The 27,874-nt window shown below is 44.7% G+C and overlaps 1 protein-coding gene across 5 annotated transcripts in view; it reads left to right on the forward strand.

Annotated features, from left to right (window-relative positions):
- dgki (diacylglycerol kinase, iota) overlaps nucleotides 1–26,119 on the forward strand; it is a 60,977-nt gene extending 34,858 nt beyond the window's left edge. For 3 of the 5 annotated variants that reach the window (XM_079755307.1, XM_079755308.1, XM_079755309.1), the window contains exons 14-34: nucleotides 2,921–3,049; nucleotides 3,818–3,896; nucleotides 4,464–4,519; nucleotides 5,115–5,177; nucleotides 5,558–5,631; nucleotides 6,052–6,163; nucleotides 7,569–7,655; nucleotides 7,960–8,072; nucleotides 11,099–11,161; nucleotides 12,734–12,834; nucleotides 12,984–13,063; nucleotides 13,263–13,307; nucleotides 13,708–13,777; nucleotides 14,593–14,633; nucleotides 14,798–14,922; nucleotides 16,947–16,972; nucleotides 17,747–17,784; nucleotides 19,273–19,393; nucleotides 19,569–19,605; nucleotides 21,402–21,501; nucleotides 22,597–26,119. In XM_079755307.1, the coding sequence (XP_079611433.1) occupies nucleotides 2,921–3,049; nucleotides 3,818–3,896; nucleotides 4,464–4,519; nucleotides 5,115–5,177; nucleotides 5,558–5,631; nucleotides 6,052–6,163; nucleotides 7,569–7,655; nucleotides 7,960–8,072; nucleotides 11,099–11,161; nucleotides 12,734–12,834; nucleotides 12,984–13,063; nucleotides 13,263–13,307; nucleotides 13,708–13,777; nucleotides 14,593–14,633; nucleotides 14,798–14,922; nucleotides 16,947–16,972; nucleotides 17,747–17,784; nucleotides 19,273–19,393; nucleotides 19,569–19,605; nucleotides 21,402–21,501; nucleotides 22,597–22,719 (1,683 nt within the window). In that variant the 3' untranslated portion in view covers nucleotides 22,720–26,119. The remainder of the gene's footprint in view (nucleotides 1–2,920; nucleotides 3,050–3,817; nucleotides 3,897–4,463; nucleotides 4,520–5,114; nucleotides 5,178–5,557; nucleotides 5,632–6,051; nucleotides 6,164–7,568; nucleotides 7,656–7,959; nucleotides 8,073–11,098; nucleotides 11,162–12,733; nucleotides 12,835–12,983; nucleotides 13,064–13,262; nucleotides 13,308–13,707; nucleotides 13,778–14,592; nucleotides 14,634–14,797; nucleotides 14,923–16,946; nucleotides 16,973–17,746; nucleotides 17,785–19,272; nucleotides 19,394–19,568; nucleotides 19,606–21,401; nucleotides 21,502–22,596) is intronic. The other 2 variants (XM_079755310.1, XM_079755311.1) reach the window with 1 other exon arrangement.
- Nucleotides 26,120–27,874: the final 1,755 nt, after the last annotated feature.

Below are 27,874 nucleotides of genomic sequence, written 5' to 3' on the forward strand. Positions count from 1 at the left end.
TTTGCATTGGCTTCCTTCGAAGCTCAGCACACTAGCCCTGTTTTGTGGTTGTGCGTTGTGTTCGTTGGTTAATCAAGTTGGATTGGTTCTTAATTTGTGAAGTCACGAGGGACTGCACTACATCGTTTACACCAGCGACTCTTTAGAGACATTTACTGATTTTGACTTTATATCTTTATTTAACTTTCATTTCCTCTCTCCTTTCTATCTTGGCTTGTCCTCTCCTTGCTTTTCTTCTCTAAATTCTCTTCTACTCTCCTCACCTCCCTCTACTCACCTCTTCTCAACTCACCTCTTCTCCTCTCCACTTACCTGTTCCCGCCTCACCTCATTCACCTCACCTCTCCTCACCTCCTCAACTCACCTCTTCTCACCTCCTCTCTCCTCTCCTCTCCTCAACTTTGCTCACCTCCCCTATCATCTCCTCACATCCCCTCCCCACTCCTCTCCTAACCCTTTCTCACCTCCCCCACCTCTTCTGACCTCCCCTCACCTATTCTCCCTTCTCTCACCTCCCCCCACCTCCCTCTTCCTCTCCTCTCCTCTCCTTACTCAACAATAAGCTGCTACTCCAATCCCCTTGTTGAGTGTGAACGTGTGTATTAATGAGAGTAGTTTGATGGAGAGGCATGGGGAGGGACCTGTGTGTGTGTGTGTGTGTGTGTGTGTGTGTGTGTGTGTGTGTGTGTGTGTGTGTGTGTGTGTATGTGTGTGTTGTAGGGGTGTAAGGATACTTGTATTTGTATTGAACCGAATCGGTACTGATGTCACAGTTCGGTGCATGGATTTACACGGAGAATACACGGTATAAAATTAAATAAAACTGGCGTGCAAATTAATTAATGTAATGCCGAACTAATGTTAGATCCGCTCTCTTCAGGGACAACTGAGGCGCCTGAAAGGGCGCCGGCAAGTTCGAGCTACACACGCAGTCCATTGATTGGTCGACAGAACCGCACCTCCGTGAGACAGGGGGATAATAAACACATTATCCGCGACGTATTTCTGGACGGCGAAAGCTTCGTTTATTGAAGAAAATGTCCCACAAAAGTTTGCCGTCCTTCTTGGACTTCCTACATGGTTGATCTTTGCTCATTGTGCGCGTTCTTCTTTTTCCTTGGATTTATTAGGCGGCTAATAAATCCAAGGCCCCCCCCCCCCCCCCCACCATACTGTCGGCAGTGGAAACGCGAGCCGTTACTGAGCTGCGCTGAACCACACCTTCACTACTCCATGCTGAATTTTCAGTGTTATAACTGATTGTCTTATTTTGTTTACAAGTTACGGGTGGAGTCTGGAGGTGATGTGGGGTACTTGTTGTTTACTGTTTTCATCTTATATTACACAGTTCAGGCTGTTGCAGCTAGCTCATGGGAGAGACTGAGACTAGGTGGTACAACCTGAGACAATAAAAAAGAATTGCCTTCTGCAGTTTTGTTTTTTCCTTTCCCTTCATTGTACCGAACTCGTACCGAACCGTGATGGCTGAACCGAGATATGAACCGAACCGTGACTTCAGTGTACCGTTACACCCCTAGTGTGTTGGTATGAGGTCTCTCCCCACGACACACACACGAATGCATGCACGCACTCACACACTGATATAGATGAATATATACACAGATAGAGAGAGCTGTAGCTTGTTGAATTAAATTGAGTAAATATTAGAGGTGGATGCACCACGATGGAGAGATGAAGGAAGGTGCATGCTGGGCAGGACCTTTTCAAACAAAACAATTCACCCTTTTTGTATTTCTCCATTTGCTTTTGAGTTTGTAAGCCTGTTTTGGATCTGTATGGATCTGTGTGCATGTGCGTGTGTGTATGTGTTTGTTTGTGTGTGCGTGTGTGTGCGTGTGTGCATGCAGTTGTGTGTGTGTGTGCGCGCCTTTGTTTCGCTTTTAAAGTGGTTATTATTGTGTCAGTGAGGCAGCCACAATAGCCACTTATCAAAAGCTCTCCATCTCTCTCTCTCTCTCTCTCTCTCCATCTCTCTCTCTCTCTCTCTCTCTCTCTCTCTCTCTCTCTCTCTGCCTCTCTCCCTCCCCATCTCTCATGCTCTCTCTTTGTGTGATACAGAAGGAAAGCCTGTGTGTGTGTACTTGTGCCTTTGGTGGCGACCTTGCTCATAATAACATGGAAACGGAGATAGGGCGAGAGACCAGGATGAAGAGAGAGAGAGAGAGAGCAGGGGAGAGCGATAGAGAGACGCATTACAACTGATGATTGAGTCAAAAAATGTGTAGTGTAGTGTAATGACCTCGGAGGAGAGGGATGAACAGAGAGAAGTGAGAGAGAGAGGCAAAGAGTGAGAGAGAGAGAATAAGAGGACAAGCTTGCACCTCCCATCTTCAGCCCCAATGACCTGGCAATTCAGTCACCAGCGGTGTTAATGCTGATGTTATTACTGTGGGTTGTGATGCAGTTCTGTGTGCGTGTGTCATGCCAATAAAGGTCAATTCAATCTGCAGGTTTCAATTTGCTGTGTCGCTAACCCGACCTGAACACCTTCAATGACTTTGACATTTATATTGTGTGCTGAATATTAAACTGTCCACGGTTATTAGCTCTTAGTTGAAAAATAAGAGAGAAAAATATGCAACAAAGCATATTAGCATATTTTAAAGACAGCTACGGCACTCTTGAGTATGGCCACCCACTGTCTACTCATCATTTATGTATAACTCTCTCTTTACCTCTCTCCCCCCTCTGTCTCTCTCCCTCTCTCTATACATCCATCTCTCTCCCTTCTGTCTCTCCTTTGTGCTCTCTGTTCCCTTCTCTCTCTATTTCCATCTCTCTCCCCCCTCCCTTGCTCTATCCCCCCTCCCCCCCCCCCTCTCTCTCTCGCTCTCTCCCTCATCCACTCTCTCCCTGCCACTCTCTCTCTCTCTTTACCTCTACCTCTCTCGCCCCCCAGGGCTACACGGACGAGCCGGTGTCCAAGGTGCTGTGTCACGTGGAGGATGGCTCGGTGGTGCAGCTGGACCGCTGGAACCTGCTGGTGGAGAACAGCCCCGCTCAGCCCCCCGAGGAGGGCACCCAGAAGGTCAGAGGTCACGGGTGGAGGGATGGAGGGATGGAGGGATGGAAGGATGGACTTTTCTTGTTTGCTACTGCTGGTTTGGGCCAGGCCTCTCGATAATACATGTGTTATTTCATTGAGATAACACACCCATATTTCTATTCAACATAAAATCTATGTTGAGTAGAAATATGTGGTGGATGGATGGATGGTTGGGTGGATGGATGGATGAATAGATGGATGGATCAATGGAGGAAAGATGGATGGATGGATGAATAAATGGATGGATCAATGGAGGAAAGATGGATGGATGGATGAATAGATGGATGATAGATTGATGATAAATGGATTGATGGATGAAAGACTGATGGATTTATGATGGATGCATGGATGAATGACAGATAGATGGATGAATGGACAAAGGGCGGGACGATCTGGGGTGTGCAGGGGCTGCCGCAGAAGGTTTTTATATTGGATGAGATATTCTTTATTCATTCCTGACAGGAAGTTGGGTAAGCACAGCACAGTAATAGAAAGACGGGAACAAAAACATGCATGCTGAACCTACCTATCTAGAATATACACAACCCATCATCGACGCGCACAATATGAGAAGCACAAATAGGGCGGCAGTAGCTCAGGAGGTAGAGCGGGTTGGATGGTAGAAAAAAGCGCTGTATCAATGCAGTCCATTTTCCATAGGCCCCGCATTTCTACATCTATATATACCGAATGACTGATGGATCTACAGATATGAATGCTGACCCCCCGATGTTGTGATTTCTCCATCAGCTGCCGCTCAACGTCTTCAACAACTACTTCAGTCTGGGGTTTGACGCCCACGTCACCCTGGAGTTCCACGAATCACGAGGTCGGTCCAGCTCAAGCTTAGATTTTTTCTTTTATGTATTTCTGCCTGGTTTACCTCCGTCCTGTTGTCTCCCGTTTTTGTTCTGATGTGTCGCGTTTGATTTTGCCCTGGTCTGTTCTCCTCTGATCTGGTCTGTCTTCCTCTGATCCGTCTTGTTTGATCCGGTCTCCTCCGGTCTTGTCTGATCTGGCCACGCCAGGCAAGGCCCGGTCTAACAGAGTCATGGAAAAGGTATAAATAGAATATGATCATAACAGGCCATGCCTGGCCTGTTATGTTCATATTCTATTTATACCTTTTCCATGACTTAGTTAATCAAGTGAATTCAACATATTATGGCCTGCTTTCTTGTGGCTAATAGGCCCATGCCAGAGGGCGCACCGATTGAACGCAATCCAATTAAAACGCACGGTCCAGATCTCGGGCTCAGTCATCGTTAACGACGCCACTAACAGAGTCTTTAGTCACGTAGTCCTGCCGCGGCTTTCTGTTTCTGTCAGTGTGTGTGTTTATACATTCACTCTGCAGCTCTCTCTCTCTCTCTCCCTCTCTCTCTGTTGATGTCAGAGGCCAATCCTGAGAAGTTCAACAGTCGCTTCCGCAACAAGATGTTCTATGCAGGGGTGAGTGTGAACGCACCTTCGCAGGGTGTCACCCCAGCGACGACGCGAACGAGCGAGCGATCAACCCCCGGCGCTCCGACAAAGTGTGTGTGAATGTGTGTGTGTGTGTGTGTGTGTGTTAGTACCAGGCCCGCTGCTCCCTATACGCAGAGTACGCAGAGTGCGTTGGGCACCAAGTACCTGGTGGGGGCACCAAAAATGTATGTTTGTAAACATTTTTAAAAATTTAAATATATATTATTACATTATTGAATTAAAAAATATATATAAATTAGTTATGAAGAGGCCCACTGTTGTGTGTGTGTGTTTTTGTGGGGGTTGAGGATAGGCCAGGGCAGGGGTTGTTTTAAACAAGGGAAGTAATCAGTGTTAATTTGATTTGACCTGGATTGTGTGTGTGTGTGTGTGTGTGTGTATATGTGTGTGTGTTTGTGTGTGTCTGTGTGTGTCTGTGTGTGTGTGTGTGTGTGTGTGTGTGGTTGTGTGTGTGTGTGTATATGTGTGTGTGTGTGTGTGTGGGTGTGTGTGTGTGTGTATGTGTGTGTGTGTGTGTGTTTGTGTGTGTCTGTGTGTGTATGTGTGTGTGTGTGTTCAGGCTGCATTCTCAGATTTCCTCCAAAGAAGCTCGAGGGACTTGTCGAAGCACGTCAAAGTGGTGGTGAGTGATACAAACAGACACACACACCCCCCCCACACACACACACAACCACACACACAACCACACACATACACACACACACACACACACACACACAGGCATCCTCACTTCCTCTGTCTCCTTCCCTCTGCCTATGGACCAAATGTAATATAGATAAGATGTTGTTCTACTAATTGTGTTTTCAAATGTGATTCTATATGAGCATTATATTTGTGCATGTGTTGTATTATATTATATAAAAAAAATACAAAATATCGACTGATTGGTTGCTGTTTTTGTGTATGCGTGTGTATTGATATGCACGTGTGTGTGTCTCCGTATGTGTATGTGCACACGTGTGTGTGTGTGTGTGTGTGTGTGTGTGGGGGGGGGGACTCCAGTGCGACGGTACGGATCTCACTCCCAAGATCCAGGAGCTGAAGTTCCAGTGCATCGTGTTCCTCAACATCCCCAGGTAGGGCCAGCCCGCCCCACACAGCGGGCCGCAGCACGGCACCACTAACACCAGCTGCAGCCTCAACACAGCTCTTGCTTGTTTTTCTTTGTGTGTATTTGTGTGTGTGTGTGTGTGTGTGTGTGTGTGTGTGTGTGTGTGTTTGTGAGCCTGTCCACATGTGTGTGCTTGTTTGTGTGTGTGCTTGTGTGTGTTTGTGTGTGTGCATGTGCATTTGTGTGTTTGTTTGTGAGTGTGTGTGTGTCTGTGTTGGTGTTTGTGTGTGTGTGTGTGTGTGTGTGTGTGTGTGTGTACGTGTGTATCCTTGTGTTTATATGTGTACGTGTGTGTGTGTGTGCATGTGATTGTGTATGCATGTGTTTGTGTGTGCGTGTGTATGTTTATGTGTGTGTGTTTGTGTGTGTGTGTGTGTGTGTGTAGGTACTGTGCAGGCACCATGCCGTGGGGGAACACAGGGGACCACCGGGACTTTGAGCCGCAGCGTCACGACGACGGCTGCATCGAGGTCATCGGCTTCACCATGGCCTCCCTGGTGAGAGAGAGACATAGAGACACAGTGAGAGAGAGAACGAGAGAGAGACATAGGGACACAGTGAGAGACAGAACGAGAGAGAGACATAGGGACACAGTGAGAGACAGAACGAGAGAGAGACATAGGGACACAGTGAGAGACAGAACGAGAGAGAGACATAGAGACACAGTGAGAGAGAGAACGAGAGAGAGACATAGGGACACAGTGAGAGACAGAACGAGAGAGAGACATAGAGACACAGTGAGAGAGAGAACGAGAGAGAGACATAGAGACAAAATGAGAGAGAACAAATACAATTATTATTTAGCAGACGCTTTTATCCAAAGCGACTTACATCAGTTAATATACACATTGACGGCAGAGTCAACCATGCAAGGTGACAGCCAGCTCGTCAGGAGCAGTTAGGGTTAAGTGTCTTGCTCAGGGACACATCTACAATCAGCTAGGAGGAGCTGGGGATCGAACTAGCGACCTTTCGGTTACAAGGCAACTGCTCTACCTCCTGAGCTAAGCCGACCCTGCAGAACAAGAGAGAGACAGAGAGACACAGCGAGAGAGAGACACAGTGAGAGACAAAACGAGAGAGAGACATAGAGACACAGTGAGAGACAAAACGAGAGAGAGACAGAAACACAGTGAGAGACAGAAACAGAGCAAGAGGAACGGGGAATCGATGGGGCTTGAACAGTCGTATCCTAGTGCTTCAGTGTCGTTGTGTATTCTGATGGATCTCTTTTGTGAAGGAAGATGATTGTTCACAGTCCCTTAATGATGCATGGGCTCATGTGAACGCAGAGGCGCACAGCAGACAACAGATCACCTACTAAAACAATAACGCTGTCAAAGAGGGCTCGTTTACATGAATCATCTGCAGGCAAAGCGGCGCACCCTTTTATCCAGAGTGTCTTACCATGGAGTAGCTTCTGTCCGCAACCGTTTCCCATCATGCGATGGCACCAGTGGGAATCAAACCCCTATCTCCGGCACTGTTATTGCCATGCTTCTTCCAAGCCAAGCGTTCGGATTTCTGGGAATGGACACCATTGCATCAAGCAAAGGGACCATGAATTCTTAATTTGCTCTAAATGGCCAATTTATGAAGCGGTCGGAGTTGAACTGAGGATGAGACCCCTGTCTCCACTCTGTAGCCAGAACCAACCCTATCCAGAAGGACGTGACGTCTAAGCAGATAGTGACAGAGAAGTGTGTCCTTTCTGAGCTTTTTTTTCATTTTAGGTGCATTATATCCACTCAGGCCCCTCCCATTGTCTATTTATTACTAACACTTATGTATGATCATAACTCACATCAGTGGTTAAAAATCCCAGAGAGATGCATTCTGGCAGCTACAATATTGTTGTCGGTGTGTGGCCGTGTCGGTGTAGTAACAGCTTGTCACCACCAGGCGGCGCTGCAGGTGGGCGGTCACGGAGAGAGGCTGCACCAGTGTCGGGAGGTGGTGCTCACCACGTTTAAAACCGTACCTGTCCAGGTGAGTGCACATACGCCATTAAACCATGTATTCCAGTATTCCAGTATTTGCATGAGAGAGATAGTTATAAATATATATATACCCCTGTGTGTGTGTATGGGTGTATGTGTATGTTTGAACATGTGTGCATGTGCATGTGTGTGCGTCTTGTTTGCATGCATGTGTGTCTTGTTTGCATGTATGTGTGTGTGTGTGTGCGTCTTGTTCGTGTGTGTGTGTGTGTGTGTGCATGTGTGTGCGTCTTGTTCCTGTGTGTGTGTGTGTGTGTGTGTGTGTGTGTGTGTGTGTGTGCGTGTGCACCCAGGTGGATGGCGAGCCCTGCCGACTAGCCCCCTCCACCCTCCACATCTCTCTCCGAAACCAGGCCAACATGGTGCAGAAGAGCAAGAGACGGACCTCTGTACCCCTACTCAACGAGTGAGCAGCACACACACACACACACACACACACACACGCGCACGCACACACACGTTTGGACAGGAAACGGGGCAGCAGCCAATAAATGTCCTCAACCTTTTTCCACGTGATTTATCGGCGCTATAAACGATTGTTAAAAGTGACGATGTCTTTTAGATTGAGCGCTTGTACATTGGTTGAGGACCCCGTCTTGCTGAGTCACTCATGCACAACATGATAACATGGTGCCTAGCAGCTAGAATGTAAGATAGCCAGCTCCACTTAAGGCAAGCTGAAATACTGCCATGGTTGAAAGGAGGACAGTTGAATACATTCCGAAACAATCCAAAATAGAAACTTCAAACTAATTTTCTTCCGTACGCTGATTCTTATCTCAAACAGCAATGAATCCAAGGCCGGTAATTACCCAAAGAATTCTGTACACTGTGCACACTCTGTCCCTCACTGTGGGAAGGACGTAACCATAGAAATGGCTTTCTTTTGAAGAGAGCACACTGACAGACAACTCCACATTATGCTGTCAGACAGTTCCACTCCTCTTTTGAAAAACATTTGAAAAACCACAGCACTTTTCCGGTAAATTTCCATTCCTTGCATCGCCTGCATGCTGGAAATCCACTCATATCGGTGCTATAAAGATACAGTCCATCTCTGTTATGGTTCCCTTAAATCATATTACTGTTCGTCTTAGACTTCACAGTGCACCTTGATAGGAAGGTCCGGCCCCCATTCATTGGGCAATTATGCCAGCCATTAAGATGAGCCATGTGAGCCAACACCTAGATTAATGATGTCTTTCTTTTCTGCCTTATGATTCATAAGGCTATAATTTTTTTATTTGATACTATCACATTGTGTCATTTCTGTCTATCTATAATCACCCAGGTAACACTTTACAAAAAGGTTACATATTTAACTATTAATTAACATTAGTTAAGGCAGTAATAAACATAATTATATAGCATTAGCATTGGGGTGAGGATTATGGTGATTGATACTGAGGATTTGACGCTATTAAATAACGTATGCATTATTTCCTTAATTAACATGAACACCATTCCCTTAGTCAACGTGAACACCATCTGTAAACATCAACACCATTAGTTAAGTGGTAAATGAATGGTAAATTGATGTATTGCAGTGTTACCGCCATCCAATGTATCCGTATCAAATATTAAGCTATATTATACAGTACTTATAGTCAGGAGTCGTACTCTGCCCAGGAAGGAGGAGAAGGGCACGTTACAGTAAGCAAAACTCCAAACCATTCAACCCTTAATGCACAAGAAAATACATTCAGGACAGCAAATGGGATTCTGTTGGGGCGGCAAGCTGGTTCACCGGGTAGAGCTATTCCTGCCGGGGGTCCTTTGCTGCATTTCTTCCCCTCTCTCTCCCATATCTCCCTGTCTATCTCGCTGTACAATTAAAAGGATAAAACCTTAAAAAAGTAATTCCCCGAAAAAAGTGAGATTCTGTCACCCTTCTGAAAACCCAATAATCAAACAGGCTTCATCATTGTTGCTTCAAATCAAGCCCAACTCACACAGCAACACGACCAATGCACCGTTCACCTGGGTTCTCTTGCTGTTCCTGTGCCGGCCTCCCTCGCTTCACTCTAATATCTAGCTCTGTGCGTCCCGTGACTCTTTGCCATGTGCCACAGCTTCAATGCTACCACCGCTGCTACTACTAAAGTCTCTGTGCATAGATCTCCTTCTAGCTGTAGTGGTTTCTGTGTTAAGGCTCAGTTATGGTTCCACGTCGATAAAACGCAATGGCCACGCAAACATTTTGACGCAGTCGTGAACCTGTTTTGGTTCTGCGTCGGGTTTTAGTGAGCGGACCAATCACAGCCCTTGCTGCTGCGTCGCCTCGATGCAAGTTTAACATTTTTTGGAGGCGCACGTCAGGCCCTTGCGGTGGATGCAAGGAGGGTCCGCAAGGACGTAATGGGTCCGTAAACCCCCTTGCGTTGCGTCAACGTGGAACCATAACTAAGCCTTTAGTGTCACTGTGTGCATACGACAGAGAGGGACACTTCTACACACACGCACAACCCTTAATGCACAAGAAAATACATTCAGGACAGCAAGTGGGATTCTGTTGGGGCGGCTCCACCTTTGCTCAACCTACGTTGGTGTACCTGTATACTGTATGCTACTTTTTCGTGTTCTCGTCCATTTACATCTCTGGGCATTGTCCGTTTGTCTCTCTCTTCTTTCTGTGTGTATATATGTGAATGTACGTCTATATGGTCGTCTCTCATCTTCCACCTGCCTAATTCTTTGTTGGTCTTCTTTTCGTTTTGAGTTTTTTTTCTGTTTTTTTGGATCTTTATTAAAACCTCTGTTTTCTGACTGTTTCTGTCCCTCAATTGTTCAATTTTTATGTTGTTTTTTTATTCTTTATATTATTACTTTATATTTATTTTCCTACTCTTGTCCGTTTTCTCGTCCAACAATTTCCTCTCTTATGCCCCTTGATAATTTTGGTTCTCATCCTTGTCGTATATTCGCTTTTCTCTGCTTGTTGCCTTCTATCTCCTTCTCTCCTCTCCTCGTCTAATGTCCTCTCCTCGGTTCCTCCGCCCTGATATCCTCTCCTTGCCTAATCTCCTTGTATACTATGCCCTGCTGGCCTCTCCTTGCCCCACCTCCTAACCTTATCCAATCTCCTTGTCTCCTTCCCTTGCCTCCTCTCCTTATCCTGTCTCCTCTCCTCCCTGATTTCATCTTCTTACCTACTCTCCCTCCCTTCCCTACTCTTCTCCCCTTTCCTCCTCTCCTCCAATCGTTTCCTCTCCTTCCCTTGCCTCCCCTCCTTCACTCGTCCCCTCTCCCTGTCCTACCTCCTCTCCTTCCCTCTCCTCCTCGCCTCATCTCCTCTCCTCCCTTCCCCACCTTGTCGTCCCCGGGCTGCTCCTCCTCCTCCTCTGTCGGCGTGTGCGTGCCGTGCGCGTGGTGGCGTGCGCGTGGTGGCGTGCGCGTGGTGGCGTGTGTGTGGTGGTGTGTGCACCGCTGTAGTGTTCAGAAGGTGCGTGCAGCCGAGCTGCGGCGCCTCTCTGCTCCCCCCGACTCCTTCTCTGTGTAAGTACCTCCTCTGTCCACCTGTGTGTGTGTGTGTGTGTGCGTGTGTGGTGTTGTGATGAGCGTGATGTGTGTGTTTTATTTATGTGTTTGTGTGTGTGTGTGTGTGTGTGTGTGGTTTGTGCTTATGTATGTATGGTGTTGGTTATGGTTTTGTGTTGTGCTGTGTGTGTTTTATGTGTGTGTGTGTGCGCGTGTTCATGTTTTTTGTACGTTTTCGTGTGTGTGTTATTGTGTGTTTGGTGTCGTGCATTGTCTTTTATTTGTGTGTGTTTGTGTGTGTTCAGTGACGGGATGACGTGTCCTGTGTGTGTTTTATTGGTGTGTGTGTGTGTGTGTGTGTGTCAGTGTGTGTCTGTGAGATAAGCAGAGAGGGGTACAGAGGAAAACGCATGGTTTCTATGGAAACACGGCGATGCTCCTCTGATCTCTAAACGCCTTTAACTCCCCACTGTGAGTTCCAGCTCTCTCCTCCATTATCCAAACGAGCCGTTTACGTTCCTCCTTCATCCTCCACACTCTCTTTGACTCCTCGTGTCATGTTCATACTGCATACTGCATAGCGGGCTAACACAGCTTCCCATTGGCTTCAAGTTCAGGCTTTTCAGAGCTAGAACTTCAAGTGAAAGGTTTAGCTATGAGCTACGATGCTAAGTGCTACTTAGCCTCAAGGCTACCGTAGGTACCGTTCTGAGCTTGAACAAAAAAAGTAGATGTTGATGACAAATGTCTAATATTTATTGACCATACCACAGTTTGGGTCGAATAACTCACAAACATACTCACATATGGGAGCTTCCAGGGCAGTTTAAAGGCTATTTTCTTTACTATAATGTGCAACTCATCGTCGATCATCCTTTCGCCATTGCCCCAATCTGCCCTTACAAACCTGCAATCCAGAGTTGGTGGCCAATACACCTGTACAAACTCTTTCAAAATGTGTGGCTTGTTTATAAAACCAATACACGTTACGCCCATGGATTTCCGGTATATAATGAAAAATCCATACATATTCCCTAAATAGTGTGCTGTGTAACGTTCACTATATAGGGAACAAGGGAACAAGTGAGCCCAATCAAACACAGCCTGGGATTATTTTCCGTAGTAGTAGCTGGTATTGTCGTCATACCCTACATCACCACGGTGTGGTACCATCATGACGGATTGTAGGTTTGGATCACAAAGTTTCACAGACCGAGAAGTGTTTTGTGGTCGTTCTTGTGTTTTTGGCCACTCATACATTCATCCCAGGTCCCTGTTGTCGTTTTGTACCAGAAGTACCAATCCATGAATTACTTCTAATGCTCATCAGCTGGCAATGCTGGACGGTTTCTCGTTCAGCATCTTAGATCTGCATTAGAGAATCAACAAGGCTTTGCAAAGAGCCTCTTAATCAAACACAGATAGAGTACTTACCGGTGGACACTTATCCTCCATAGACATTTCAGGCTGCTCTTGATTTTAAATGCCTCTTTATGTGTGTATGTGTTTATGTGTGTGTGTGTGTGTGTGTGTGTGTGTGTGTGTGTGGGCATGTGTGTGTTTCGTGCGTGCGTGTGTGTGTGTGTGCAGTCCTCACGCCGTCCCAGACCGCCTGCGAGTGCGGGTGAACCGGATCAGCCTGCAGGAGTACGAAAGGCTGCAGTCCGAGAAGGAGCTCCTACGAGACACCTGTAAGACCTGTGTGTGTGTGTGGAGGGGTCTTTGATATGTGTTCACTGAAGATACAATATTTTATATTTACAGTTATTTTTTGTTTATGTTTATGTGTGTGTGTGTTGTGTCGGTGCCGTGCGTGTGCCTGTGTTTGTGTGTGTCCAAGCCATCGCAGTGGGCATCGTGGTGGTGAGGGGCGACTGTGACCTGGAGACATGCAGGCTCTACATCGACAGGCTGCAAGAGGTAGAACTCTTCATCAACATCATCATCATCATCATCATCATCATCATCATCATCATCACCATCACCACCATCAACATCATTACACTGAACAACACTGATATTATAGTAATTTAAGTGTATTCAAAATCTATGTTTTTGTTTTTCTATTGAATTAAAAAACTGCATTATTATGAGGAACTTCTGTTATTGTGTTTTCAAGGACCTACACCAGGCGCCATCTACAGGCCACAGAGTGCACTACCAGGTAAGGCAGCTGAGCTTATTCTGACGTTGTTCGATAGCGCCCTCTTGTGGTGTTCTCTGTTTACTCTTCTACTTCATTTTCAGTTTCGCTTTCTCTTCAAGCTTTCTCTTTCTGTTAACCCTTTGGATCTGCAGTCTTGCAGTCTTACCCGCCTCTCCTCCTTTCTCTCCTTATCTCCTCTCTATTTTTGCTTCCTAACCTCTTTGCTCTATTGCCTTTGCACTGCTCTCTCCTTATCAGTTTTCCTCACTGCCCAGCTGCCTCTAGCTTTTCCTATCTTCTCTATCTTTTTGTTTCTTTATCTTAATTGAGCCAATGGTAGTGATTCACACGTAATCACTGCAATGATGACCTCTGTCACAGTTATCAAATAAGTCTGTGTGTGTGTGTGTGTGTACAGGACGAGTGCCGGGGTCTTCCGAGGACAGGCTCGTTCCCCAGACTCTCGCCTAACTGGAGTTTCCTGGATTGTAAGTGGAGAAATACACACACACACTCACTGCTTCAAAGAAACCAGCATGACCTCCTACTGCAAGTCACGCCATGTGTGTTTGTATATTATTTCAGGAAGGTAACATGACCTGAACCTCCTACGGTTAGAACTATTGTCGTTAAAGATGTGCCCATTCTTCTCACCCAACCCCCCACCACAAAGCATGAGACGCATAACAACACTAATGTGATTATATCGGTTATTAAAGATCTCCTATTATGCTACTTTTCTGGTCTTCATTTCTTATAAATGACTCCTATAGAGCAACCTGACATGAATCACAGCACAAAAAACTATTTTCGGGAAACTCCTCCTCTCATCTGGGCGCTTTCAGCATTCTCTGTCAACACTCCTTCTCCGGTAGAGCATGTTGCAGCATTACCATACATGAAAAATCTGGATTGTTCTACGTAGATAAATCCCGGAAATTTGTGAAAAAAAAAGTGAATGGCGACCGGCGTCCCTAGTGTTTAGCGCTCTGCAGCCACCTCAGATGGTCAGCAGGGAATACGTCTAAACGCATGTACGGCATTATTTGACACTTTAGTATGGTTAAACATGACTATAAGTCATTATAACAACGCTTATAGGTCATAAAAGTCGAAAAAGCATAATAGGTGCTCTTTAATAAGGACATTATATATAAGGTTGTTTACGTGAAGCAACGTGATGCATGCTTTCATACAGAGTATGTCACAAACATTTCACTGCACAACCGGTATGAGTATGTGACAAGTAAAAACCCTTTGAACCTGAATCTCTTGGATCTTCATATCTTCCGCTCTTCCACAGCCACCTCAGCGGACCGCTTCTACCGCATCGACAAGGCCCAGGTAGGACCACCCCCTTCCCCCCGACCCCCCTGGACCGTGTGTGTGGGCTTCTGCAAAACACAACAAAAGTCTATATACTTAAACCGTGTTACAACTAGCCTAATCTGATGGAATCTGCCTGTGTGTGTGTGTGTGTGTGTGTGTGTGTGTGTGCGTGTGTGCAGGAGCACCTCCACTTTGTGACGGAGATTTGCCAGGACGAGGTGTTCATCCTGGACCCCGAGGGACCCCCGGTGAGCCTGGGCCCCGCCACCACGGGGATGCCTGACCTGGTGGTGGAGCCTGTTGGGTAAGACCCAGCACACACACACACACACACACACACACACACACACACACACACACACACACACACACACATATATACACACACACACACACACACACACATATATACACACACACACACACACATACATACATACATACATACACACACACACACACACACACACACACACACACACACACACACACACACACACACACACACACACACACACACACACACACACACACACACACACACATACATACATACATACATACATACATACATACATACATACATACATACATACATACATACACACACACACACACACATATATACACACACACACACACATACATACATACATACATACACATACACACACACACACACACATACATACATACATACACACACACACACACACACACACACACACACACATATACACACACACACACACACATACATACATACATACATACATACACATACACACACACGCATGCAGACACAAACTGACAAAAAACAAAAGCTGAGGGTAAGTTAAAGGGTTAGTTTTACCAGTTGCGCTTTCCTTTTAATGTAAAAAAAGCAACTTTTTGCCTCGACTTTTGTACCTGTGTTTGACTAAGGGGATATTTTGTGTAAGCATTCCTATGTACAATGGCGTCATATGGCTGACACAGCTTACCATGCTTCTTTGAGGTTCACCACAAATTGTAAAGCTTTGACTCACCAGAGCTTTCAAAAGAGGTCCGGAAATGATTCTTTGAGAATTCTTTGAGTCAGTCCCTATTGCCCGTGCGAATTGGAAAAAGGGTTTTTGTGTTGTTCTGCGCTTAAAGCATGGAATACGTTGCATGAAAAGTGGAAACTGAAAGAATGTATTACATTAAATGCTTTTAGATCCATAATGAAAGAATTAGCGGAAGATTTGTTTAGATGCCAATGTTTTTCCAAGGTTAAGAGTTCCCTATGCTGACTTCTATTTCTCTTTGAATGTGTCGTCTTTTGTCTTCTGTCTTAACTATGTGTGCTTTGTATGCTGCTGCCTGTCTTGGCGGGTCTCCCTTGAAAAATATAATTTTAATCTCAAGGGGATTTTCCTGGTTAAATAAAGGTTAAAAAGAACAGACACACTGTTGCGTTCTTGTAGAAAGTAGTCTAATCCGGATCGCTTTTAACTCACTTTATTTGTTAAAGTATTTCGGTATGGTGACTATGAAGCAAAAGGAGGGGAATTGTATGGACATGCGTGTGAGCGACAAACAGCAGGCCTCTGTACCTAACTCCCTAGTATGGACTGCCGGATGTTTCTGATCTCGTTGGCTTCAGGCCCTGGTTTAATACCGATTGTGACGTATTGGTTTCGCCCTCCTCACCTGTCTAAAGGTGCTGCCCTCTGTGGCTGGAATAGTTTATTGCAGCTTAAAATGTCGGGTCCTGCTTCCTAGTGGCTATGTGTGGTAATTACAGCTTTTGTGTTCGATCCTACTTCCTAGTGGCTATGTATGGTAATTACAGCTTATGTGTTCGATCCTACTTCCTAGTGGCTATGTATGGTAATTACAGTTTATGTGTTCGATCCTACTTCCTAGTGGCTTTGTATGGTAATTACAGCTTATATGTTCGATCCTACTTCCTAGTGGCTATGTGTGGGCAGCTTATGTGTTTAAAATATGTAACAACACACACATGCAGACAAAGACACACACTCACAAACATACACACACACATACATACATACACACACACACACACACACACACACACATACATACACACACACACACACACACACACACACACACAAACACAAATAGATTTAATACAGGCTGTATGCATTTGTTTGTTTATGTATGTATGTGAACACACAGTGAATAGATAGATAGAATAGATACACAGGCTGAAAAGGAATGAGGCTTTTTATATTAATGGTTGAATACTCTTTTTATTCTTTCACCAGAATATTTGAATAAAGAAGTAAATCCACAATTATGAACTACCGATCTTTTCTCCTCTTATTTTCTCTACAGTGCACCTCTGACACCTGAAGAGCAAGGTAGGAAGCGTGCACGCACACACTGTCTGCACACACACACTGTCTGGACATGCACATCTCAGAGTTACTCTGTGCTTCTCAACGCTCTTCCCTCAATCTGCCGACATTAAAAGGGAACTGTGTCTGATTTGGGCATAACCACTTTATTACGGGCAATCACATGTCTTTTTTAGGGCTGGGCAAGTTAACGCTGGTTGTCTTTTTTTCTTTTTTTTAACTTAGATTTTAAGAGGTTTGGCCCAAAGGATGTCAACATTCATATCTGATTTTTTTGTTTTTAGTTCCACTTTCTTTCCATTCAATTACACTTGCAGTGAGTGACTGCCAGATGTTAAGACACCAATACTATGCGATTACTCGCAATTCAACTTTTAATGGTTGCAGTGAGGTAAGTAACAGTTGCCTGGGCTGGGCAGCATGCATTCATTTGAAATGTCAGAATATTTTAGGGGAATTTTTATTATTACATTAATTAAAGTTGATGATGAAGTTCAATTGTATCACCCGTTTGTGGTTTGTGCTGTCAGACCACAACAAAACGATGTGTTGTTACACATGTTAAAGCGTGTCGCTTCAGGGAAGTGACTGCTGAAACCAAATAAAACCTGTGAAACGAAACTGAATGATGAATGTTTTTCTCCATTCTACATTTACGATGCAACACAGATCACAGATGACATTACAACCGGTTTGGCTAACGTGTGTATTTGTTTTTGTGTGTGGTGTGTGTGTGTGTATTTGTGTTTACGTGTGTCACCTGTTTTCCTTCCACAGCTTTGTTGTCGGCAGCCAGTTCTGGAGATTTGCTAATGGTAATTCCCACTTTTAACACACACACACACACACAGGAGACCTATTTATGTAATACCTCAAGTTACATTGCTCAACCTCTCGATGCCTTGAAGGTAAACGCATTAGCCGATAGCGGAGCAGCGGTCAGGGCTTCGCCCCGACATGAGGGCCACAATCACGCCATGCTCGCTTACACCTCAAGGAATTGTCGTTGATTCAATTGGAATGACGCGTTAATACATTTGTATAAAAAGGCTTCATTCAAGGAGTACTATGGCAGCCTATCTGGCCAGAGAGAGAGATAGAAGATAGATAGACAGACAGACGGATAGATATATCTGTTTGTCTGATAATAATATCAAATAAGGCCCATTCACATCAACAAACACGACGGGCAGATCTGTTCAGTCTGTTTCCATATGTATACACTGTGTGTCTGTATACACTGAATATAGATTCAGGCTTGTTATAATACGCCTGAAGCTGTTTTTCTCACGTCACACGACATCATCCCAGTAGTCAGTTAGGTAAAGAGAATGTTGAGGCATGTGGAACAACTCTTATGACTCAGGAAGTGTTGTTGTTTAGAGACTTCCTGATGAACAATGCTCTGGTGATTGGAACCATGTGACGATTGGTGTACACTGCAGGTTGCGCTATGTCATTGTACTCTACTGCTACTGCTACTACTACTGTACTCTACTTTTCCACGTGGCAGGGATTCAGGATGGTTGGTCGCGTGGGGCTTGTGTATCCGAATGCAAATTGATTTGCATCATTCTGTCATTCTGTCATTCTGGCTCTGACTCACCCGACCTCCACTCAACCAGGGCAGGTTCCTGTTTTACTAACCCACGCAGGCGCTCACATCCACGCCAGACACCATTCTTATCCGCTTCACCTCCCTTCACACACACACACACACACACACACACACACACACACATACCACACGAACACACACAAAGACACACACACACACACACTCACACATAAAACAAACTCTATTTTCTCTCTAGATTCTAAATAGTTCTGTCAGGTAGGAAATGAAGACAGAAACATACATATACACCAAATATAACGGGTCTAAGAAATGTTAAAGTGTTGAATAATGTAATGTATGCATTCTAAAATGATATACAAATGAAGATAACCTGGTGGGGTGTGCACAGTGTTGAGGCCATGGGTTTGTAACCTTTCAATTATAACCATTGAAAAATGTTCTCTCTCTCTCTCCCCCCCTCCCTCTCTCTCTCTCTCTCTCTCTTGCTCTCTCTCCCTCTCTCTCTCACTCTCTCTCTCTCTCTCCCTCTCTCCCTCTCTCTCTCTCTCTCCCTCTCTCTCTTCCTCTCTCTCTCTTCCTCTCTCTCTCTCTCTCTCTTCCTCTCTCTCTCCCCCTCTCTCTCTCTCTCTCTCTCTCCCTCCCTCTCTGTCTCTCTCCCTCTCCCTCTCTCCCTCTTTCTCTCTCTCTCTCCCTCCCTCTCTCGCTCTCTCTCTCTCTCTCCCAGCTGTCGGAGTGTGTGGTCAGGGGGGTCAGCCTGTTGGTGAGGGACTCTGGGGGATGCTCTGCTCTTCACCTGGCCGCGCAGAGCGGACACACTCCACTAGTCAGCTACATCCTGCACCAGGGTCAGTGAGAGTGCGTGCGGGTGTGAGTGTATGCATGCGTGCCTATTGGTGTGTGTGTGTGTGTCTGTGTTTGTGCGTGTGTGTGTGGGGGCGTGTGTGTGGTTATGCTTGTGTGAAGAATACAAAACAGTAATAACCCATCTGTCTTTCATGCCTGTGACCTCTCCCCTGGCAGGCTCCAAGGTGCTTCTGGATCTGAGAGACAGGGAAAAGTAGGTTTCATATCAGTCATATGCATATTCAAAAAATATTAAAAAATAAAATATATATATAAAGTGGGGCAAAAAAGTATTTAGTCAGCCTCCAATTGTGCAAGTTCTCTCACTTAAAAAGATGAGAGAGGCCTGTAATTTTCATCATAGGTATACCTCAGCTATGAGAGACAAAATGAAAAAAAAAAATCTAGAAAATCACATTGTCTGATTTTTAAAGAATTTATTTGCAAATTATGGTGGAAAATAAGTATTTGGTCAATAACAAAAGGTCATCTCAATACTTTGTTGCATGCCCTTTGTTGGCAATGACAGAGGTCAAACGTTTTCTGTAAGTCTTTACAAGGTTTTCACACACTGCTGCTGGTATTTTGGCCCATTCCTCCATGCAGATCTCCTCTAGAGCAGTGATGTTTTTGGGCCACACAGACTTTCAACTCCCTCCAAAGATTTTCTATGGGGTTGAGATCTGGAGACTGGCTAGGCCACTCCAGGACCTTGAAATGCTTCTTACGAAGCCACTCCTTCGTTGCCCGGGCGGTGTGTTTGGGGTCATTGTCATGCTGAAAGACCCAGCCACGTTTCATCTTCAGTGCCCTTGCTGATGGAAGGAGGTTTTCACTCAAAATCTCACGATACATGGCCCCATTCATTCTTTCCGTCATACGGATCAGACGTCCTGGTCCCTTGGCAGAAAAACAGCCCCAAAGCATGATGTTTCCACCCCCATGCTTCACTGTAGGTATGGTGTTCTTTGGATGCAACTCAGCATTCTTTCTCCTCCAAACACGACGAGTTGAGTTTTTACCAAAAAGTTCTATTTTGGTTTCATCTGACCATATGACATTGTCCCAATCCTGTTCTGGATCATCCAAATGCTCTCTAGCAAACTTCAAACGGGCCCGGACATGCACTGGCTTTAGCAGGGGGACACGTCTGGCACTGCAGGATTTGAGTCCCTGGCGGCGTAGTGTGTTAGTGATGGTAGCCTTTGTTACTTTGGTCCCAGCTCTCTGGAGGTCATTCACTAGGTCCCCCCGTGTGGTTCTGGGATTTTTGTTCACCGTTCTTGTGATCATTTTGACCCCACGGCGTGAGATCTTGTGTGGAGCCCCAGATCGAGGGAGATTATCAGTGGTCTTGTATGTATTCCATTTCCTAATTATTGCTCCCACAGTTCATTTCTTCACACCAAGCTGCTTACCTATTGCAGATTCAGACTTCCCAGCCTGGTGCAGGTCTACAATTGTGTTTCTGGTGTCCTTTGACAGCTCTTTGGTCTTGGTCATAGTGGAGTTTGGAGTGTGACCGTTTGAGGTTGTGGACAGGTGTCTTTTATACTGATAAGGAGTTCAAACAGGTGCCATTAATACAGGTAACAAGTGGAGGACAGAGGAGCCTCTTAAAGAAGAAGTTACAGGTCTGTGACAGCCAGAAATCTTGCTGGTTTGTAGGTGACCAAATACTTATTTTCCACCATAATTTGCAAATAAATTCTTAAAAAATCAGTGTGTGATTTTGTGATTTTTTATGTGATTTTCTGGATTTTTTTTTTCATTTTGTCTCTCATAGCTGAGGTTTACCTATGATGAAAATTACAGGCCTCTCTCGTCTTTTTAAGTGGGAGAACTTGCACAATTGGTGGCTGACTAAATACTTTTTTGCCCCACTGTATATATATATATATATATGAACCAAATACACTCTGAATTAGGTACCTTTTGGAGTTGGGGGTTGTGACACCTTTGTCTCTTTGTGTGTGTGTGTGTGTGTGTGTGTGTGTTTGTGGTTTCCAGGGGAGACACTGCCTTGCACAAAGCGGCTTCGGAAAAACAGCACGCGGTGTGTCGATTGCTTGTGGAGGCCGGAGCTTCACTTAAGAGGACCAACTTCCTGGTAAGTATGTCCACACACTCACACACACACAAACACACACACACACACACACACACACACACACAGAAGGAAGGGTGTGCGGGAGGGACCAATGTCTGACATCGGCTCATCTTCCATTTCCCGTAAATCACAAGCTGTGGTGACTCACCTTATAGCTTGGGTAAGACACAGGCAATCATTGACTAGGAATGTGTAAAATATTGTGTTCAGGATTTCCAATGAAAAGATGATGTTAATGAGTCAACAGACATAACCCATCTGTTGAGTGTTTTTGGTGAACGGCCGATATGAGCCGCCTCAGCTTAATGAGTGAGACAGGTTTGACTCTAGCGTCAGGTCAGGGTGCCCAGATGTGGGATGGTGTTGGATAATCAATGCCAAAGTAGTTGTTCCTGCCACCCGCTAACAAGGTGGCCCCGACTAGCCTCCGCAGACACCAGGACAAAGGTGGTTTTAGAACAGTCTTTACGACCAGGGATATTTGATTAGGCAAGAGGCGTTCTGATTGCTGATACAGAGTATAACCGTACCAGGACTTTAAGCTGTTCAGTGTACATGTATCAGGATAGGAGCCAGACATGCCGCCCCACCGACCGTCGACAGACTCTGATTCCACTTGTCTCACGATAAATGTGAGCGTACAGATAAATGTACATGACACAGAGTGGTAACGTGTGTGTGTGGACCGACAGAGAAGTGTCCTTGTGTCCTTGTTATCTATTGATTTGTAGCAGATGTATTATCCTTCACTCTACCCTCGGCACCATTGCAAAGGAGGATTTTGTGTTTTCTGAGGTTAAATAAACTAAAATGAAATAATGAAAAATGTGTGCAGGAAAACATCTTCTCGCCAGCCGTCCAGTGGAACTGGAACTTTTTACTTTTGGAAGTGCTGAGTCATTATGCTGTTCTGTTTAACTTGAGGCCAGCAGCATCATACTCACGTGTGTGTGTGTGTGTGTGTGTGTGTGTGTGTGTGTGTGTGTGTGTGTGTGTGTGTGTGTGTGTGTGTGTGTGTGTGTGTGTGTGTGTGTGTGTGCGTGCGTGCGTGCGTGCGTGCGTGCGTGCGTGCGTGCGTGCGTGTGTGTGCTCCAGGGGAGGACTCCAGCGGACCAGGCCCAGGGTGAAGGAGACCATGAGCTGTCCAGTTACCTGAGCACCCAGCAACTACTCACCCCCACGCCCCCCACCCATGAAGACCTGGAGACCGCCGTCTGACACACCCCCCTCCCCGCCGCCCACACACACACGCACACACTCGCACACACACTCCAATGTCTGTGTCCTTCTATTCCCTACACATCCTTTCAGATGAAAGGGAGGGACTGAAGCGAAGGATGATGGGTAAAATAAGTTCTAAGATGGATTCCCGGTCCACATTCTCGGACCAACGGAGGGACGTCATTCGGAGGGGAACCTAAAAAAAATAGACCGAAACGACCCAACTGAAAAGGAAGAGGGGTGAAGGAGTGTATAAACCACAGGACGGCGGTAAATAATTGATTGGCTATTTATTTTGTATTTATTATGTTGACTATTGTTTGTTCAGGTTTGTTTGTTTGGGGGGGGGGGGAGCGGGGTTCACTCTGATCATCGCTGGGTCTCGGGGTGTGTTCTGGTGCCCTTCTGGATCTCTCACACCACCACACCAATCTGAAGTGTCAGATAACCCCACTGAACGCACACATCCGCGGGGGAGTTTTCTAGAACCGCACACAAATTCAAATTCCAGCCGAGATCAAAGTGAGCCTAAAATGTTTGATTAAATGAATAACCTCGCCGCCCAGGGGCCATTGGGCTGGGGACCCTACTATGGGTGGATTTCTTTGTCATGTGCCAAAGACGTTGCGATGTCACATTCAGTCTATGATTGCAAACAACTGCCACCGTTATCATATTTATTGAAATGTTTCAATCCATTTAAACAGGAAAGGCCCGCTTTTAAGGGAGGAGAATTCTCATTTCCACGAGAGAGAGAGAGATAGACCTGTGTGTGGTTTACGTGTTTGTTCTTAAACTTTATTTTGCCATTTTTCTTAATATAACAATGCTTTTACAATGCATGCTTATCTAACAAAAGTGTATTTATTGAGTTGGCTCTAATGTTTACTTGCGTTCGTTTATATTTTTCGCCCCCGGCTCCCCCCTCCCCCCCTGCCCACACACACACAGACACACACAAACGTAAAAACGCACACCCATATCAGCCCTGGGCTACAAAAGTAAGTTCATCCACACCACTGCAACAGGATTACAGTCTTGAGGTGGACACAGAAAAGTCTTTGAGATGACATGATGTACGTTTACGGTGCACCCCTGTGTCACGAAGAAGGTGTGTATGTGCAAATGCACTTACACACGTATACAGCCGTGTTTTGAATTGCCCCTTGAGGGTCTGCTATCCGGCTAGCCCGTGTGTACACAGACCCGAGTATGTGTTGTGATTTGTGCACGTGTGTGTTTGTGTGTGTGTGCGCGCTTCAGTCGGCCTGTGTGTTTGCATTGCATCTATCAAAGAGGGGAGAGTGAGAGCAAAATCTGAGCCGTATTCAATGCAATACGAATATGAATGGCATGTTTTATTTTTTAACATTTCCCTATTTAAAGTTTACATTACATTAATGTTTTGAACATAGTTGTCCACAGAGCACCAATGAGTATTGAATGTGCAATTTTACTACAGTGCTGGTGGCGTTTATGATTGTCTGGTTCTGTTTAGTTTTTATTCTTTTCAGTTGGTGCGCATGTATATTTTGAACGGTTAACACCTTTTTTTGATATCGTAACCTATTGTAAACAGAATTAATTGCTGTATGGCGTACAACGATCTCAGATGGGATCTGTGGGGGGAGGGGGGTGATTAGGGCTGATTTAAAAGGAGCGGCACAGGGACAGCTATTCTAGTAACCGCCTGCGCTAAATGACCACGGTAGCTCCAACCCTACAACTTTTATTTATTATTAATGTATTATTTTTGTTTTTTTGCACCCAACACATCTTTGGTGACCAAAATAATTTATATCTCCTCAAAGATTACATTTTTTGGGAAAAGTCATTGGTGCTCTCAAGAAAGATTGATATCCTGATATCCTGCAAAACCACATACATTTTACCTTTTCCTCTCTATCCCTCTCACCTGACCTACTAACCTCTCTTTGTCCCCTGTTACAGGCAAACAAAATCCCCACCAAAACATAGGCATCTTCTAACAGGGGTATTCACCCCCATATCCCCCGTTATCTAACCTTAAAACCCACCAAACTCTTCCTCCAAAATACCCCCTCAAGTGAAGATTGTTCTTTACTCGCCATGTTGAGTGTATGGCAGGAGAGGTTCTTCATTGAGAACGTTGAAATGGTTGCTCCTCTGACGTATCATTCACACACTGACAAACGTAGAGAAATGAGGTCGCATTCTACAGTTGTGAGCAGTGTCCTTGCTCTTGATGTGGTTGGTTACTGAGGCACAAGATTCACTCTGACTTTTTCTCTACTTTCTTCAAATTGTTGAGTAGAAATATAAAAATTGGTATGAAACTGTGTCCCTTGTCAGCATTGTTTCATGCATGGCATTTTCTAACCTCTAGGACTACTTTTGAACATTGACTTAAAGTGGCATTACTATGGTTGTTTTACAATACAATTCAATTGAACAATTTTAATAAAATGATATAGGTTTAATGGTTTAAAATGTGTAATGGTTACTTGGGATTTTACTTAGGTCTGAGAAATATTGAGTGTGTAGTGTTTTTTTGTTGGTTTTGTATATTCCTTTTATCTGCTGAGGTTTTTATCACATGAACATTCATTGTTAACCCTGTTTTCGATCATATGATCTCTTAAGAAAAAAAGAGTGACAACAATGGGGTGACAAATGATGACTAAAAGCAAGTTGGCACAGACCACAGCACCTTAACAAACACATCTTCCCCCTCTTGAGAAACACTCAAAGTCAACTCTGCTTAAAATAGCCTACATCGAAAGAGTAATTATTCAGTTCTTGTGTTGGGTAATGAAAAAGAGGATATGATAAGAGTGTAACTACACACAAGTGTCACTAAGGTCAACCTGCTGTGCTAGTGAAGAATGTAAGTGTTTCCATGATGATTCATAAATGTTGTGGTACAGTGAGCTAGAGTGTTATACTCTCACTAATGTGATCCACAGAAAAACCTTGGTCCAAGTGATCCCAGATGATACAAGTTATATATCCAAGTCTACTGCCAAACCAAGTGATGCTGTGTAAGAAGAGTGTATAATCAAACCCCATTCCCTGACTATAGTCGACTTAAGAAACCAAGGACGATTGTTTCTTTTTCTCTCTCTCCTTCTTTCTCTCCGTTCACATATTTACACAGTTTCTTTTTTCTACAGGGACTACTGAGTGCCATAAACAGTGTTGGATTTGGATGTAATATAATCTCACCACTCTATGTTCAGAGAGTGTGTTATATTTTATAAGAAAAGCAAATAAAAAAAATAGGAAGTCGATGGCACAGAAAAAAAAAGAGAGGCTATCGCTAATAGTTTAGCACGAGAGATTGTACAACTATTACATTGTCTAAATAACCATATCATTTCAGAATAAATAAAGTTTGAAACGTTAATCTAAAATTCCATTTTTGTGGTCGTCATTTGTTCTCTTAATTGACCTGAACATTCGCCTGACGGTTTGCCTGTGTCATCTGTGTCAATGACCAACTTGTACCAAGTTGGTCATTTTAATGTTGATTTTAAATGCTCTTACACACTCGATTACATTGCTGCTTTATTCCGGTCACCAATTTATATATTGCATGGTCTTGCTGTTCGAATAGACTGTAAAGTTGTGTTGTTAAAAGGCTAATATAACTGACAATAAACGACTAGCCAATGACATGACACAATCACAAAGATGAACGGGAATAAGTGCTACGAGACAGGACATTACGTCACAAGTTAAACTCGGTTGGCTGGTGTCTGAGGCATCTGATAACATCATAAGCAACATGTTTTTGGTAGCGAGAGGCGGGTCACAGGGATGGGGCTTTGAGTGGCATGGATTTTATAGATGTTATAGTCTGAAAAGCCTTAAAGGTGTCTTTCCCAGAGAAACCGTTTAGTACTTGTTCCTTTTGAAATACGATAGGTCACTCGGAGTTGTATATGCATGCTGAACGTGAAAATGTTCTTATTGATTTTGCGGCCGTTGACACAGAGCCCATCTCGGCTGGTATGAGGTAACAGCAAGGTGCTGACATTGCGGAACAAGTTTGTACCTGTGCTATTTGTGGCGATAACAAATCATCGTTGCATCTCTTGGCCAAGAAAGAAGAGTTGAGGAAGAAATGGTTGGATTGGACATTACCACTATTTCAACATTTAGTTGTTGCGCATATTGAATAGGCTAAAATACTGGCTAAATACACCGGGCCGCAATGCCCGGGCCCCGGCTCTTTGGCCGCGGTGCCATATCCTGTGAGCCTATAACGCTCAGTTAGTTATGAGACTCTGTCATCAATTTAATTCAACTTTCATACAAGTATAGCCGTCACTCATAGGTTAATATGGGAACCTGTTAATATTTGTGTGTGTGTGTGTGTGTGTGTGTGTGTGTGTGTGTGTGTGTGTGTGTGTGTGAGTACTCACGTGAGTGGTCCCTCTGCAAGTTTTTAGCAAAAGGTAATGTGATAATTATCCTACAATCGAATTGGTTTACTTTATATAACAGGGATACAACCTAAATACATGGAATGAAACGTGATACATTAAGGTCACCCTTTTGTCACCTTTTTATTCACTTGTGATTGTTAATTAAACCTGAAAATGTAAATGTAAGATTAGACGCTGAGTATGCACGGCATTATCTTGCCGTGCCATGCAGACAAAATACAATACAGCAAAAATGATCGGACTATTGTTTGAGAGAAGGGACCAAAACTAATGGGCCCACAAGTTCTGGGTCATTTTCCAGAGAGCCTATAGTCAATAGCAAAGCCAAGTCTATTTCACACAGACGTAACTTTAAACATTTTTAAATATCTCCTTTAGGCATACAGTATGTCAATGGGTTCTTATTTGTAGCAACTAACCGGTTTCGCTAAGGGCTCAAGTTGCCAAGCATTCCTGTTGATCTATGCATTATATTTTAGGCCTATAGCAGCACTCTCAGGTATTCTTCATTTACGACCATATGCGTGCGGATAATGGACCAGGTGTAGTTTAAATCGGTTTCTCGATGAGGACTGAGTGCCCGCCCCTCAAGGTGGGCTGAGTGCCCGCTCCTCAAGGTGGGCTGAGTGCCCGCCCCTCAAGGTGACCTGAGTGCCCGCCCCTCAATGTGCACTGAGTGCCCGCCCCTCAAGGTGGGCGGAGTGCCCGCCCCTCAAGGTGGG

This window comes from Pollachius pollachius (assembly GCF_949987615.1).
Source record: "Pollachius pollachius genome assembly, chromosome: 18".
Taxonomy (NCBI): Eukaryota; Metazoa; Chordata; class Actinopteri; order Gadiformes; family Gadidae; genus Pollachius; species Pollachius pollachius.